At 54.7% G+C, this 17,265-nt stretch overlaps 2 protein-coding genes across 9 annotated transcripts in view; both read right to left on the bottom strand.

Moving 5' to 3' along the window:
* Window positions 1-1,313, bottom strand: part of TRIM9 (tripartite motif containing 9) — a 64,006-nt gene extending 62,693 nt beyond the window's left edge. For all 8 annotated transcript variants that reach the window (XM_032692053.1, XM_032692055.1, XM_032692056.1 and 5 more), the window contains exon 1: window positions 414-1,313. In XM_032692053.1, coding sequence (XP_032547944.1) covers window positions 414-1,229 — 816 coding nt within the window. In that variant the 5' untranslated portion in view covers window positions 1,230-1,313. The remainder of the gene's footprint in view (window positions 1-413) is intronic.
* LOC116788859 (maestro heat-like repeat-containing protein family member 6) overlaps window positions 1-17,265 on the bottom strand; it is a 946,858-nt gene that overhangs the window by 414,344 nt on the left and 515,249 nt on the right. The gene's annotated exons all lie outside the window — the stretch shown is intronic.

Here is a 17,265-nt window from a genome sequence, read left to right as displayed (position 1 = left end):
CCGGAGGAGGTGGCACCCCTTCCCCAGCAGCACCCGCCAGCAACCCCAGCTCCCGCCCCCCCACATCCTCCCCCGCGAGAGATTTCACACCTCTCTCCTCCCGAAACCACCGCTCCCTGTTGCTTTCCCGGCTCTGCGGCGCAGATGTCCCCGATCCACCTCCGGGCCCTGCCAGGCGTGACTTGGGGACCCGCGGGGGAGCATCATCTGCGCGATTTGGGGACACGCGGGAGCATCACGTGCACGATGCCAACCTCCCCGTGCCGGGAGGGCAACGCTCCTCTCCAGCAAGGCTCCGAAACGCAGTGGGAGAGGGCGGGTGGGGGTGCCGGGGAAGATGTGATGTGCGGGTCAAGGTGTGCCGGGCAGGTGCCCCTCCACAGCGGGGAGGGCACCCCGAGGCCGGGGCTCACCTTGTGGAGCTTCCACATGGCTCCCAGCGCCTTGACCTCGTGGCTGGAGTGCTTGCCCTCCTCCAGGCACTGGTAGCAGACGGGGCTCTTGCACTGCACGCAGTACATGCTGTGGTTCTCCAGCTCGTGGTCGGTGCAGGTGGAGATCTTGCGGGGGCTGAGCCGGCGGCTGACGCGGCCCTGGGCCGGGGGGACCAGGCGGTGCTTGGCCAGCGGCCCCCGCGGCGGGTGGCACCGCAGGCGGCACGGGTCGCAGTAGAACACGTCGCACTGCTCGCACATCACGGCCGCCTCCTTGGGCGCCTTCTCGCAGAGCTGGCACCGCAGGGCCGCCGCCCTGCCCTGCTGGTAGCGGTCGATGACGCCCTCGAGCAGCCGGTTGCGGGGGAAGCCCCGCAGCCCGCGCTCGTCCAGCACCAGGCTGCGGTGGCACTGCGGGCAGGTCAGGCACGCGTTGCGCGGCGGCGGCGGCGGCGCCAGCGCGGCGGGGGGCGGCGGGGCGGCCGGCGGGAACACCCGCACCCCGTTCGGGGACTTCTGGCACGGCGTGGTGGGAGCGCTGGCGAACCCCCCGTAGGAGCCGTAGCCGCTGTCCGCCTCGCTGTACAGGCTCATCTTGTCCAGGTCCAGGTAGTCATAGTCGGAGACGGCCGAGCCCGAGGCGCGGCGGCTCTGCGGGGACTCCGAGTCCGGCGTCTGCACCAGGATGTTGCGGGCGCACGCCTGGCACAGGTTGTGCGAGCAGGGCAGGATGATGGGCTCCCGGTAGAAGGAGCCGCACACCGGGCATTTCAGCTCCTCTTCCATCTCTTCCATAGGGGAACGGCGAGGCGCGCGGCGGCGGGCGGCGCGGCGGCACCGGCGGCCGCGGCGGAGCCCGAGGAGCGCGACCCACACCGCACCGCGCCCGGGCGCCGACTGCCGCCCGCCCGCCGCCCGCCGCCGCGCGCCGCAGCCTCGCCCCGCCCCGCGCCTCGCCCATTGGCCCGCCCGCCGGCGCGGAGGCGCGCTGAGCGCCGCCATTGGATGAGCCGCCCGCCCGTCAAGCCGCCCGCCCGCGGCGCGCGCTGAGGGGGCCGCGCGCGGGGCTGCGGCGGCGGGGCCGGTGCGGGGACAGCGGCGTTCGGCCCCCGCTCCGCTCCCTGCTCCCGCTCCGCTCCCCCCCCGGGAGCCGTCCCTGCGCCTTTGCGCCCCCCGCAAGCCCCGTGTTCCTCGCCCTGCAGCCCCGCGTTTCTCGCCCTCGCTGCGGGCAGCGCGCGGAGCCCGCAGCATCCCGCCCCTGGGGTACAGGGGCGCTCCCGCGGTTCCCCCTCTTGACAGCGCAAGGGGTGACTTTGGGAGCGCTGGTGGCAGGGGGTCTGCTGAGGGGTTGGGTTCGTGGAGCCGTAGCGGTGATTATGGGAACGGCCGCGCGCGTGTGATAAATTGCATCGCGCTCGGGAATCCGACGGCTTTCCACGAATCGCAGCGCTGGGATGCGGGGATGCCCCGCGTGGGGAGTGGGACGCAGTCCCTGAGCCTGGGACGCCCCCGTGGGGACACGCTCCGCCACTGGAGAGCGGGAATGGGGCCCCGGGGGGCTCCCGTTAATGTGCTTCTCAACCCTGCTCGCTCTGAAGGTCGACTAAGGTCTTCAAAATATCCTGGCAACGGTCAGCGTGGAATCGCGGGTCCTGTTCAGCCAATGGAAAAACGAGATTGCTTGGAATGTCTCTGTATCATCTCTTATATCCCTCTCTCTGTGCACACAATTGGGGCTGCCCGTTGGCACAGATGCTCTGTGCTTCCCATAACAGTGGCTTTGGGCTGTGTCCAGCTCTGGGGCCCCGACAGCAGAAGGACGTGGAGCTGCTGGAGCAGGTCCAGAGGAAGCCACAGGGATGCTCCAAGGGCTGGAGGCCCTCTGCTCTGGAACCAGGCTGGGAAAGCTGTGGGGTTCACCTGGAGAAGAGAAGGTTCCAGGGAGAGCTGAGAGCCCCTTGCAGGGCCTAAAGGGGCTCCAGGAGAGCTGGAGAGGGACTGGGGACAAGGGATGGAGGGACAGGACACAGGGAATGGCTTCCCACTGCCAGAGGGCAGGGTTAGATGGGGTATTGGGAAGGAACTATTGGCTGTGAGGTTGGTGAGGCCCTGGCACAGGTTGGCCAGAGAAGCTGTGTCTGCCCCTGGATCCCTGGAAGTGTTCCAGGCCAGGTTGGATGGGGCTTGGAGCAACTTGGGCTAGTGGAAGGTGTCCCTGCCCATGACAGGAGGTTGGAATGAGGTGTTCTTTAATGTCCCTTCCAACCCCAACCATTCCAGGATTCTCTGACTTCTCTTGAGAGAGGAACCATGACCTGAGATGTGTGGGAGCTTGGGGGCAGAGAATCCAGCCTGGGGCTGGAATTTGGAGCTCAGAGGGGCTGCAGAGTCTCTGCAAAGCCACTGTGGGGGCAGCGAGGGGCAGAAGTTCAGCTCCTGATCCCACATGTGGGGTGGGGGGCCCCGGCCCAAAGGAAAGGATGGCCCTTTGCCAGAGCTCCTGGCAGTTCCTAAGGATGCAGGAATACTGGCTTCAGGATCCTGATGCTTAGTGCTAAGCCATGGGATGACACAGGGGGACTGGTGGCAGAGCTGGGGAAACTGAGGCAGCTTCACAGCAGCTCCCCAGGACTCTTGAGAGGGTGAGGTCTGGATGCATCCAGGAGAGGCAGTGACCTGCTTGGCACTGGAAATGTCCAGACAAAAAGGGACAGTCACCAGTGCTGGCTCCTCTGGCTGCTTGTATGTGCATATCCAGAGTGCAGGGAACTGGTTTGGATCCCTCTATCCCAGAAATCAAGGTTATTTTTTGAAACACTCAAGCCACCACTTGCCACTGCTTTTGGGTGCACCCGATTCCGTGGTGGGGAGTTGGCAGAAGTACTGGGGGACACCCTGGGGCCGTGTGTCCCCTGCTTGATGGGACACACTGAGGGGCTCCGTAGGTCCATGCAGTTCTTGGGATCCAGGGAGCAGGTGCAATTCCAAGCTCCCACATTGGTATTAAGATGGAGAAGCCCACGAGCTGAGCTGCACAAGGAAGGCACCACCATTCCTCAGCCTGATAAGAAAGGACAAGTGATAATGAGAAAAGGACTTTCCGAGTGTGTCTCTTTTCTGCTCCGTGCTTTGTTCTTCCCTTTCTCCTTCCTCAGGCTCCGTATCCACCGTGGCTTCCCCTGGACTCTGCTGTGCATTCCTCATTTGCTTCCTTTTGGTGTCTGCTCAGAGCTGGTCATTTTTTTCCCTGCTCTCATTCCTCGAGCTGCCCTTTTGCTGAAGTAAAACCATCCTTCCTTGTTTGCCTCTCGTTTCCCGTGGCCATTTTTCACCCTGGCGGGTATAGGATTGCTGGAGATATCCTGATGATCATGGAAACAAGCAGAAAAAGGAAAAAGCCCTGCAAAGAGGAACAGGAGCATAGCCAGCACATTTGGAAGCAGCATTTGGTCATAAACATTCAGCTATTTTCTTCTTGGCACTGCAGCTTGTGCCTTCCCTGTTCTCCCAGGGAGCATTCCCGTGCTCTGGCTGTGTATTATTTACAGCTGTCACACTTGTCACTGCCCTGAGAGCTCTGAACCTGCAATAATTACTTGTCCCAACTTCAGTTCATTTGTCTGATGTTGCTGTGATCAGCGATTCCAAGTTAAAGGATGGAGAAGTTGTCTTGTAGTAACTGGCTCCTGCTTTTCTCGTGTGGCTCTTTCCTGGAGCTTCACCTTTACACAGAATCAGGGAATCATTTAGGTTGGAAAAGACCTCCAAGATCATCGAGTCCAACCTTTGACTGATCCTCACCTTGTCACCCAGACCAGAGCACTCAGTGCCACGTCCAGTCATTCCTTGGACACCTCCATGGATGGGGACTCCACCACCTCCCTGGGCAGCCCCTTCCAATGATTGACAACCCTTTCCATGAAGAAATTCTTCCTGAATTTTCCTTCTCTGTCTCCTGCTGTGGGAATGTTGCATCCTCGATCCTGTTGTATCCACCCTCTGCTCCGAGAGAATGTGGAAGACATTGTGGGGCTGAGATAAATTTAAGTCATGGGGACTCTGGAAGTGCTCTTGGATCCTCTTGGTGAACTGTAATAATGAGGACATCAATCACCTGCTCCTGGCCATTCCCCTGCATGCCCTGCCAGCCTCCATATATCACAGAATCATGGAATGGTTTGGGTTGGAAGGGACCTTAAAGCCCATCTCATTCCAGTCCCCCTGCCATGGGCAGGGACACCTTCTACTAGCCCAGGTTGCTCCAAGCCCTGTCCAACCTGGCCTTGGACACTTCCAGGGATCCAGGGGCAACCTGTGCCAGGGCCTCACCACCTTCACAGTAAAAAACTTGGAGTTTTTTTCCTTAGGAATCCTGCTTGGGAGGCAGGGGTTGTTTTTTCTCAATTTTAACAAGTATTTTGATGTTGTTATTATTATCTTGATGACAAATAACCTGAACTTTCCTTGCTTTGGGCAACAGTGGGTTCTGAAACCTCCACGGCTTTCATTTGTGCAGCTGGACGTGCAAACACCAGGCTGCTCCAAGATCTCCTGCTGGGATCCCCACCAGCAAAGGGATTGCAGGGCACCAGGAAGGGAAAATCAATAGGATTCGTGTTGCAGACTGGAGGGAGGAGCAGTGGGACACGGAGCTGAAAGCTGCCTGCCGCTAATTAATCTTCCAGCCTCATCCCTGTGATGGATCAATCTCTCATCCACGGGAAGCCTGATGGGATCTTCCCACAGGTGTGTTGCTGGCAGGGTCTTGGGAAGGTGACAAATTGTCTTGCTCACCAGCACAGGGCACTCAGGTCCAGGGTGGGATTTCAAGAGGAAAGGTGGAGTGGGCAGATGGACAGGGGGGGTAGTTCAGATATTGGGGAGCCAGGAGGGTGAGTTTGATTTGATTTATGAGGCTCTGAGCTAATAAATAAAAGAGAGGAGTGAGCCAAGACAACAAGCCCTGCAGTCTCTGTATTCATCCCACGCCTGTAACACCTCAAAGTGATAAATTAGAGAGTGGACAAGGGCTCAGGGCTCCTGAGAGGAGGGGTTGGGACAGGGCTGGGGATCCCCAGGGCCTTCCCAGAGGTGCCCCCATGCCACTGGAGAGGCTTCAGCTGTCTGATGGAAGCAGATCCTCCACTACCATGCAGGAAAACAGCTTGAGGCTCTGGAAATGTGTTTCCTCTCCTGCCTGGAGGTGCCACATGTGGTGCCTTGTCAGCTACAGGGGGCCTCTGGTGCTCCTGTACAACCCCCTGTACAGCAACACTCCTGTCTCCCTGTGTCTGCTGGAAACACCTCAGTGGATGCAGCCAGAGGTTAAAGTTGTCTTTTTATGGCTTCAAGGCATTGGCAGCTCATAACTCATCCCGTCACCAGCCAATACACCCTGCTCCTCCTTCTCCTTCATCATCTTGAGTGGATGAGCTCTTGGCTGACAGAAGAAATCCTTGTTTATGAGTCCCTGAGTGAGTGACCTTGAAATCCACATCCCTGCTGCCATTCCCCTCCCTCAGGTCATTCACAGTTTTCAGCATATCCTGCTTTTCTGCATCCTGAGGACAGCTCCTGGCACTGGGACAGCTGTTGAGGTCACTCTCATCTTCCATGCCAAGACCCTCATCAGGAATGCTGCTGACATGTCTCAAAGGGTCCCAGGGCTCCCAGAATTCCAGCAGGAACTGCCCCCCCAGCACAATTTCCAGAGCTTCTCTACTGGTTGCATCATTTGCTCCAAGCACCATTTCAGATGCCCTGAAGGAGCTCAGGAAGAATGAAACCCCTTCCCATTTGTTTCTGGGGTCTCCTCTTTGCAAGGAAAAATGCCAGATTAGTGTGGATGATCAACCTGTGTTGAACCCAGGGGGCATCTTTGCCCGTTTTATCTCTGTCCCCAGTGTGAGGGATCCAGGAAATACTTTGTGCCTGTAGCCAAACCTTCAAGTTTTTGAACATTTTTGATGCCCAATTCTCCAGAACCCATTTCCCTTTGTCCAGGAAAGGTTCCTTCCCACCACTCACAGCCTGCTGCAGGCTGAAGGCTGCTGCCAGTTCTGCTGCCTCACTTCTGGCAGGGAATTGCATCTTCCTGGGATAGTGGTGGGGTTTCCTGTAGTTAGATGGATTATGGAAGTCAGAGGGGAGCTTCCCAATGGCAAAACACCCAGAGTCAGAATTTTTCCTGTTGTGTAGAAGGCAGGTAAAGATGCCCAGCACAAGAAGGACATGGAACTGATGGAGTGAGTACAGAGAGAGCCATGGGGATGCTCCAAGGGCTGGAGCCCCTCTGCTCTGGAACCAGGCTGGGAGAGCTGGGGGGGGTTCATCTGGAGAAGAGAAGGCTCCAGGGAGAGCTGAGAGCCCCTTGCAGGGCCTAAAGGGGCTCCAGGAGAGCTGGAGAGGGACTGGGGACAAGGGATGGAGGGACAGGGGGAATGGCTTCCCACTGCCAGAGGGCAGAGATAGATGGGATATTGGGAAGGAATTGTTGGCTGTGAGGGTGGGGAGGCCCTGGCACAGGTTGCCCAGAGAAGCTGTGGCTGCCCCAGGTCAGGTTGGATGGAGCTTGGAGCAACCTGGTCTAGTGGAAGGTGTCCCTGCCATGGGACTAAATGGTTTTTAACCATCCCTTCCAGCCCAAACCACTGTGTGACTCAGTGATCTCCTGCTCCCCTCCTGCCACTGCTCCCCAACAATGACACTCTGGGCTCATTTGGCCGATGAACAACATCTCCAGACCTGTGTACCCAGTTCACCAGGGAAGTTATTCACTGCCACCCACACAGAGTAGGTGTTAAACAACCCTCTGCATCCTAACTCCTTAAACCCCTCTGAAGAACCTGGGGAGGTGGCCAAGGCTGCTCTTGCTCCGGGCAGTGGGGAGGCCCATTAGTGAGAGACACTAATGAGAACATTAACTGTGTAACCCATTTAAATATTTAATGATTCTTTTTCCTTTAGCAGACTTTAATTACAATTGCTGAGCACACACTTTCCTTATTAAATCAGCACTTAAGCAGCAGCAGCACAGTGTGAGGATAAACCCCCAAATGCTGAAGGATTGCTCTTCTCCGAGGACTTTCCAGCAGAAATTCTGGCCGTGACTGTGGGCATTAACCGGGGGGAGGGGAGTGATGCTTCTCTGTCAGCTCCCAAAAAACTTCTTCTGGAAATCACTCCTGGAAATAAGATGGCAAAATTGCTCCATGGAGGAACTGCCAGGCTGGCGAGACGCCAGGACCCAGGGATGTCTGACTGCTGCAGGAGGACTGCGAGGGAGAAGCCAAATGATGCCTCAGAGATGTTTTGAAAAATCTGTAAATCTAAAATTTGCCACTTGCTTGCAAAGGTGCCATCATTTATTTTTAAATTTTTGTGGTTTGTTTTTTTTTTTTTAACTCGGAGGAGTAGTGGCAAATTTCTGATTTTAATCAAGAGAGAGCAGGAACCACTGGTAATACACAGGAAGATATAAATTGTGATGCTCCTTTGACCATCCTGCCCACTTACTCATCTCCCCTGAGATTAATGCCCCACTTCTCCAGCCTGTGACTCATCCCAGAGAACAGCAATATTAAACTCATCCCACCAGAAAAAATCTGTCCTTCCTCCCACAGGCTGGATTTGTCTCCATCCTCCTTTCCCTGCTGCCCGAAGACTCAGCTGGGAACGTTTGGTGGCTCAGAAGATGTGCTGAAGGTGTGATGTTCCCTGTGTCTTCAGCGTCAAAAAGGAAACTTTGATCGAAATTTATTGGCTTCACAAACAACTCAAGGCTTGTTTAACCATCCCTGGAAGTGCTCAAGGCCACTTGGATGGGGTTCAAAGCAACCTGGGATAGTGGAAGGTGTCCCTGCCCACGGCAGGGGGTGGAATGACCCTTGCATCCCAAACAATTCTAGGATTCTATGATATTCTCATTTTCAGACAATTTCTGCTTCCTTTGAGCAGAATGTGGCTCATTCATCATGATCTAAACCTGTTCAATCTCCAGCAACCTCTGCAGTACCACCTGCTCTGTTAAGACATCTAAACGAATCTAAATTCTAGAATTCTGAGTTCTAAAATCTAAAATCTAAATATAATCTAAATCGTATCTAAATATAATAATAAAACTTGATCAGCTGATGAGTGCCTGCACTCACCCAGGCATTAGAGAGGGCCTTCAGGAATAGTTTCCACGTTAAATTATGGCACTGGGCTATTTTCTTGTCAAGCCTCCTTCCACCCCTCACAGCTTCTGGCTGACAACTTTGGGGGAAACTTTTTGGATGTATCAAGTGGGAGGCTCAAATCCAATGTATAGCTGAGCCTAGTGCAGATTTCTTCTCACTGCCATGGCAACCAAACCAACTAAAAATAAAAAAGTATTCCCATAAATGTCAAAACACTCCATGCTTCCGTGACGTATGGAGTACCTGACCTGGAATCTGTAATCCTTATGTAACGGTGTTTAACATCACAGTAATTACATGGGAGAATTGTCTCCAGGTTGGGTGTTTTTGCATAACTTTGGGAGTCATCCTGCTTCCCTGTATTCCTCGGGATTCGTGTTGGTGATGAGATGGAGGTGCTTGGAGCAGCTGTTCAACACCTGCCGTGCTGTGTTATTACGTGTGGAGGGAGACACTGAGCTCACGGAACTGGTGCCAGTGTCCATCTGCTCTAAATAATCACTAAACAAACCACTAAGCCCAAAATATTTGGGGCTTTTGGAAAAGCTGCCTGTGCAGGTGCCCACGTGGGTTTGGAGAACCAGCCTGGAGGGAGGACCCCTTGGGGAGCAAGAAGTGTTTTTCCTGCTCCCTCCCAGGTGTGCAGGGCTCTCACCAGCTTGTCCTGGCTCTCACCAGCCCTGTCTGGTGCCCCTGTCCAAGGGCTCCATCATCTCTTCCTAAATCAAGCAGGGACTCGGGAAGGGAGCCTGGGGAGACTTGCTGAGCTGTGATGTCTCTTCATGGTGGACATCTGATGGTGGGTGGGATGAGATAGACGGGCTGATTTCCCATGGGATGAGTTTATCTGTTGCTCTGAGGGGCCTCCAGGCGAAGCCCGTGACTCCAGGACACTCACCCTGGTGCAGAGCCTCCATCAGAGGCCAGGGATGTCTGTGCTGAGGCCAGGAGAAGGTGCCTTCATGCCTCACCACGGGTTTTAAAGAATCACGGAATCACAGAATGGTTTGGATTGGAAGGGACCTTCAGGACCATCCAGTTCCAACCCACTGCCCACAACACCTTCCACTAGACCAGGCTGCTCCAAGCCCCATCCAGCCTGGCCTGGAATTGCTACTGTGCCACTGTGTGTTTTCCCTTCCCTTCCCAAGGCATGGGAGGTGGGTTCCCACCAGAAGGGAGACAAGGGTGAAGAGGCAGATTGTCCTGGGCAGGTGCTGTGAGAGATATCCCTCTCCCTGGGGTCACTTGGCCTCAGATCCCGAGTCTGGTGGCTGGATGCCAAACCCTGGGAGACAGAAGCTGACCTGAGCTGAAGCCACGGTGGTGGTCAGACTGTGGTAGAGACAATGACAGGATCAACCCTTCCACCTCGCAGCCATAGGAGCTGACAGCTCCAAGCTGAAGGCTGTGGGAAGGACAGCAGCAGGTAGATCCCTCACAAATCCTACAGCTGCCCCTTTGGGCTGGGATGGTGGCACTGATCCCATGCTCCAGCTCTAGGTGGGATTGGTGTCACCGATCCCATGCTCCAAACCTTAGTGGGTTTGGTGTCACTGATCCCATGCTCCAAACCTTAGTGGGTTTGGTGTCACTGATCCCGTGCTCCAGCTCTAGGTGGGATTGCTGTCCTTGATCCCATGCTCCAGCCTTGGGTGGGATTGATGGCACTGATCCCATGCTCTAGTCCTGGGTGGGATTGGTGGCACTGATGCCATGCTCCAGCCCTGGATGGGATTGCTGTCCTTGATCCCATGTTCCAGCCCTGGGTGGTATTGGTGTCACTGGTCCTATGCTCCAGCCCCAAGTGGGATTGGTGTCACTGATCCCATGCTCCAGCCCTGTGTGAGGTTGCTGGCACTAATCCCACGCTCCAGTCCTGAGTGGGATTGGTGACATTGATGCCATGATCCAGCCCTGACTGCTGACTGGGATTGGTGGCACTGATCCCATGCTCCAGCCCTGGGTGGGATTGGTGGCACTGATCCCATGCTCCAGCCCTGACTGGGATTGGTGGCACTAATCCCATGCTCCAGCCCTGGGTGGGATTGTTGTCCCTGATCCCATGTTCCAGCTCTAGGTGGGATCAGTGTCACTGATCCCATGCTCCAGCCCTGGGTGGGATTGGTGGCACTGATCCCACACTCACCCCTCACAGAGGAATGGCTGCTTCCAGCTCCCTGGCACATCTCCCCCTCTTCCCACCTCGGGGAACACGGTGTGGGTGTTCCCACCAGGCTGTTGCTGTGCAGTGACACGCTCGGATGAATCAGGGAGGTGGTGGAAGCGCTGAGGAGACGTGAGGGAAGCAAACCAGGCATGTTCCCATTCCTGACGGCCCACTCCTCGTGCAGGCCCGCCTCTGGCTGGCAAAAAGTCACATTTCAAATCTCAATAAAAAGGCAAAACAGAGAGATATTGGCACTTTGAGATATTCTATGGTTTTTTGGTTTGATCTCCTCCCAGGTGGCAGGGGAGCTCAGGGAGGATGCTGGGCAACATCCTGGGGCAACATCCAACCCATCAGAGAGTGTCCATGGATGTCCAGTTGCTGCTCTTCCACGCCATTGCCACCTCCTGCTCTTCTGCTACCAAGGTGAACATCAAAAAAGTTGGAAATCCTTCTTTGGGGGTGTTGGTGCCAACCACACGCACATTCCCTGTGTATTTGGGGGATCCAGCACCCAGGCACCCAGCCTGGCCTCAGGGGTGGAAGAAGATGTGCATCCCATCCGGTCCAGACACTGTGAGAGTAGATGATGGAGAGGATGTGGGAAGAAAACATCTCATGGGACATGTTATTTGGTGTATCATCTCACTGGAAGCTGAACAGTCCTCAGTGCACCTTCTCTGTGACAGGCTGACACTTCTCTCCCAGAGGGTCCTTTCTGTCCTGGTGACGCAGCAGGATTTTAGGAGGGAAGAACTGTGTAACTCCTTGCCTGAGGCATTGCTCCAGGCAGGCACACCTCAAGGCAGTGTGACCTTGCCAGGGGAATGTCACCTGATGCAGGTATCAAACCCTCTCCAGGCAAAACCTGTCCCTTTTTTCCCTGGCTGCCTTTGCCGTGCTGGAGCTGAGAGGCAGCTCTGCAGTCTGAGCATCCTGAAGGAGCTTGAGGGAAAGGAGATGTCTGGACCATGGGAAGAGCAAAAGGTGGACACCAGGATGTTGGTGCTCCATGGTTGCTCCACAGGAAATTACTTCAGGCTCACAGACAGCCAAGAGATGTGTGTAATTCCCACAGATTCAACAACAGCCAGGTAAGAGTGTCCTGGCTGGAAGGGGAGCAGTGAGCAGGCATGGCCCTCTCCCTGGCGTGGCTGAATTAGAGGGTCAGGACCTGCTGGACACTCTTCTGAAGGTTCTTGCCCATAACTCCTGCTTCCTCCCTGCTTTTGGCTTTGATTTTTAGCAGAGAAACACCAAAAGCTTTTTCCAGGGAAGCATCATTTTTATGGAGACTTCAGCCACCCACTCACTACAACCACTGCAATTTGAAAGAGCTGCTGAAATCCCAGGAAAATGGAAGGTTTGGGGACTTCAACAAAGAGGTTGTGGTTGCCTCATCCCTGGAAGTGTCCAAGGCCGGGTTGGATGGGGCTTGGAGCAATCTGGGCTAGTGGAAGGTGTCCCTGCCCATGGCAGAGGGTGGGATGAGATGAGCTTTAAGGTCCCTTCCCACCCAAACAATTCTGGGATTTCATGATTCTCTGTCCCTGTGTCTTAGGGCAGAGCTGCTGGGTGTCCAGCAGAGAGGGGTGTGGGGAACAGGACTGGGAAAAATCAGCCTGCAAAAGAAAAGGGGGAGACCTTGGGAAAGCCCTGGTGAGGAACAAATCCACTTTGGTGGGTTCTTTCAACCACTGGACATCCAGGAGCCGGTGGCGAGCGCTGGTGCCTGGCCCGGGGGGCTCCAGCACGAGGCACAGGTGGGACAGGACAAGGAAACTCTGAACCATTTTCCCATGTCAGAAAGGGAATTTCTCTGAGTCTGTGGGCTGTGGCAGCGTCTCCACCTGGTCCCTGCATCCCACAAGGCTCTGATGGGTTTTTTCCCTCCCCGAAGCAGAGTGACAAACAGGTAACACTGTGCCCATCTTCCTCCCCCTCCTCTTCCCACGACTGCTCTGCATCCATCCATCATCCACTCCCCGTGCCAACACCTCCCCTGCCTCTTCTCCCAGGAGCTTCCACTGGGTTTGTGCTGGCACTGAGATCATCTTGGCTTTTTATTTTGTTGGAGATCCCTTCTCCCATCCCTAGGATTTGCTTTTTCCCTTTTTATTTTTTTTTTTAATTTTTTTCCCTGCTACCATGGCAACCTGGATAGATTTTGGTCACAGCTTTGGCCTCCCTGGCTGCAGATGGACACAGGAACATTAATCAACAAGTGACACAGCTTCCTGGGGACTGGCAGAGCTGGGAATGTCCCCTGTGGGCAGGGATTGGGATGGATCCCCAGCAAAGAGCAGCATTCACCCTTCCAGGATGTGCTCCCTTCTCCCTCCTCCCTCAGCCTGTAGCTCCTCCAGGACTGGGGGCTGGAATGATTTGAGGTGTTTATTTCAGGCAGTGACCACCTGGGATGACAGGAATTGGGTCTGTGTCATGATCCATAGAATTATAGAATTGTGGAATGGTTTGGATTGGAAGAGACCTCAAAGATTATCTCATTCCAACCCCCTGCCATGGGCAGGGACACCTTCCACTAGCCCAGGTTGCTCCAAGCCCCATCCAACCTGGCCTTGGACATTTCCAGGGATCCAGGGGCAGCCACAGCTTCTCTGGGCAACCTGTGCCAGGGCCTCACTGCCCTCATAGGGAAGAATTTCTTTCCAGTATCCCACCATGTCCTCCCTCAGTGGGAAACCATTCCTCCTTGTCCTGTCACTCCAGTCCCCATGGAAGGCAGTCCATGGCCATTCCCATCCTACTCAGCCTCTTGGATTCCAAAAATACCAGGCAGCTTTAGCCACAAATAAGGAGGAGATGTGCCCACACTTCCCATTCTGTGTTCCTGAATCTGGAGCATCCATGAGCTCCTTCAGCATCTGGATCCCCAGGGCAGTGGGTGTTGAGTGCTGCCTGTGTGACCAGGATAGGGTGGGTTTCCTCTGCCCAAGGAGAGGGAATGTGTTTGGGTGGCACTGGGTGACACCTGGGAGGTCTGGGACACCCCAGGACACAGCATTTGGCAGCAGGACCAGGCTTGGAGACCACCATCCATCCAGGATGGTTCTTCATGGTGTTTTCAGAGGGTTGCTGAGATCATGGGACAGAGTGGAACATCCCTGCTCCAGCAAGAGTATCCCACCGAGGAGCAGCTCCAGGCTCCAGGGGACTTGGAATGTTGGGAGCCACAGGTAGACCAGAGGTGAGCAGGGAGAACATCTCTCCCAAAAGATCTTCCCAGGCACCATCCATGCCCAGCACAGGCAGGTGCCACGGCTACCAATATATCAAGTCTCCAAAGAGACTTGTCCACCCTCCCCTGCCGCTTTTGTTTCTTCCTCAGAAGTGGCTGACCTGCTCTGACTGAACTTTTCCAAGGAGACCTGGCATGGGAAATGCCAGCTCTGGCTGCCCAGACCTTGGGGTGATGCCTTAAGCCACCACTAAAGGTCTCTCAGTAGGAGGAGAGTGGGGAGGAGTTTGTGGTGGGGGATGATGTTGTCTCCCCTCCTTAAAAATATTTTGCTCCTCAAGTTCTTCTTGGGACCAGATTTCATATTCCCTGTCAATGCACAGGATTTTCAGTGCTCCAATGGACCTTCAGCCTGAAGTTTATTTGCATTTTAATAAACTGCCTTTGGTGGAGAACACCCTCCTCTATTCATCACCCACAAACGAAGAGTGAATTGAAAATTATGCAGGAACTTAATGCATCTGAAAGGAAACTGCAAGCTCTGACTTGAGTGCATTGAGAAATCTGGAGATGAAACGATCCCATCTGGAACAGGCCTCAAAAAGGAGCAGCATCTGCTGACACCAAGACTGCACAAGGGAATGGATTTGGGAAAGGATGCTCTGGAATGGAAAGGGTGTACCTTTAGGGATGGCCACACGTGGTGGACTCTGGGCTGGGAGTGTCCCCAGCCATGATCAGCAGGAGCTGAGTGACCCTTCTCCAAGTGACCTCCTCTGGTGGTTCAGGGGCTTGGGTCTGAATTGAGATGTTCTCTTGAAGACCCCATGGAGACTGTGGGCTCAGGTGGGATGTGGTCAGGGCTGGGGAAGGAATGGGATGGAGCAGAAAGGCCCCACGGGGAGGAGGTGTGATACCCGTCCTGCTGCAATGATTGGCGCAAACACCTTCCATCAGAGCAGCCTGCTTTCCAAGAGGGATATGCAGGCAGGACAGGTGGCTTCCCAGCTCCCTTTCCCTCTTAATCCTCTCTGGCAGCAGCTCCATTCGTGCCCGGGGGCGGGGGTTTGCTGGGGGAGGAGCAGGAGGTGGGCAGATGAAATCAGGGAGGCGAAGGCAGGCAGAGAATGGGATCCCAACCTCTGAGATCTCCATTGTCTTCCCTGTCACCGAGCTCGGGAAAATTTAGCACCATCCAAGCAGAGCAAAGCCATCTCTGCTGTTTGCACTTGGAAACAGGCTCCTCAAGCTCCCTATTTATATCTGCTCAGCAGCTGCTTCCCTGAACCTTCACACTGGCACAGGGTGACGGGATCCTGGGGAGCCTGGGCTGTGGATTCCAAAGCTGGTCCAAGAGAATTTAAATATCATGAAGTCCTGGAATGGTTTGGGTTGGAAGGGACCTTAAAGCCCATCTCATTCTAACCCCTGCCGTGGGCAGAGATACCTGCCACTATTCTAGGTTGCTTCAAGCCCCATCCAACCTGACCTGGAACACTTCCAGGGATTCAGGGGCAGACACAGCTTCTCTAGGCAACCTGTGCCAGGGCCTCCCCACCCTCACAGCCAACAATTCCTTCCCAATCTTCCATCTAACCCTGCCCTCTGGCAGTGGGAAGCCATTCCCTGTGTTCTGTCCCTCCGTCTCTTGTCCCAAGTCCTACCCCAGCTCTCCTGGAGCCCCTTTAGGCCCTGGAAGGGGCTCTCAGGTATTCCTGGAGCCTTCTTTTCTCCAGGTGAACCCCCCCAGCTCTCTCAGCCTGGTTCCAGAGCAGAGGGGCTCCAGCCCTCGGAGCATTTTCATATAAATCTGCAAGTGGTAATAATGGAGGCTGGGCCTGTGCTGGCCTGGGGACATTGAGCCTGGTCACACAGTGCTGGAGGCAGTGCCAGGTTGGCTGTGTCATATCACTGGCACAGGTTGCTCAGAGAAGCTGTGGCTGCCCCTGGATCCCTGGAAGTGTCCAAGGCCAGGTTGGACGGGGCTTGGAGCAACCTGGGCTCGTGGAAAGTGTCCCTGCCCATGACAGGGGTTGGAACTGGATGGGCTTTAAGGTCCCTTCCAAATGAAACCATTCCATGATTCTGTGCCTCTGTGGTCTCCAGGGAGAGGAGGTGGCTGGCACACAAGTCCCTGTGCCACACTCTGGGTCTTCCCTTACTGCAAGGGGGAGCCCACCTCTGCTCTCACCAGCCCTTTCCTGGGGCATGAAATATCCCAAACGCAGAAGTGTGAGGAAGATTAAGAGAGAAAAATGCATATTATTATGGCTGGGAGGAAAATATCAGCAGGGAGAGGAGGGGAAGGAATGAATCACTTTTGACAGATATCCCCACACTGCAAATACTGTCTGGCTGTGGAAAAAAATCTTATAAGCTAAGGGGAGCCTCACTGGTTATCTAAACAGCTAGAACAAAAATGGAAAAGCTTTCATAGAATCACAGACTGGTTTGGGTTGGAAGGGACCCTAAATCCCATCTTGTTCCAACCCCCTGCCATGGGCAGGGACACCTTCCACTAGCCCAGGTTGCTCCAAGCCCCGTCCAACCTGGCCTGGAACAATTCCAGGGATCCAGGGGCAGCCACAGCTTCTCTGGGCAACATCTTTGTTACATCCTGTGGTGGCAAAGACTGAATCCCAAGAGCCTTAAAACTCAAGCCATCCCCAAAGAGTGGTCTCTGGATCTGGATCCGTGAATACTGTGTCTCTCCACCTGCTGCTTCATGCAGAGGATTTATGGTTTTGAAAACACTTTACAAGTTCCCCTCATTTAGTCTGTATTTGAAAATGTTTTCCGAGGTCTGGTCTCTGTGGGACACTGACCTCGGCATCAAGTGGCTTGAATCACCCTCACACTGGCTTTCAAAAGAGTCCATTAATTCAATTTTTAGGGTGTTTCTTTAGCCCTGAGTAGCCCTGGTGAGGACGTTCTCTCCAATGGTGCTCATTGCAGCTGTGGTTCTGCCTTTGTGAAGCACAAAAGCTGCCGGGGGACTGAATACAACTCCTTAAATACCAATTAATGGTTGTCATTATCTACCCTTACATAAATAACCAGCTGTAGCATGACACAACTTTACAGTGTCTGTACAAGGTGTCCTGACTCACAGAGCAGCAGCAGGAAATAATAAATGCGAAAGAAAAATCTTTATCCAAGTAAGGAATAAATAAGACATTTGCCTTTTTGAGAGAGGATGACTCTGGAGGTAAGAAAGCTCTTCCAACACAACAGTTCCCAGGCATCACTGACTCATTATATTTATAGGAGAAATTACTTTTC

This window comes from Chiroxiphia lanceolata, chromosome 6 (assembly GCF_009829145.1).
Source record: "Chiroxiphia lanceolata isolate bChiLan1 chromosome 6, bChiLan1.pri, whole genome shotgun sequence".
Classification (NCBI taxonomy): domain Eukaryota; kingdom Metazoa; phylum Chordata; class Aves; order Passeriformes; family Pipridae; genus Chiroxiphia; species Chiroxiphia lanceolata.
The sequence above is the reverse complement of the archived record's forward strand: the minus strand, read 5'-3'. Positions and strand labels throughout refer to the sequence as shown.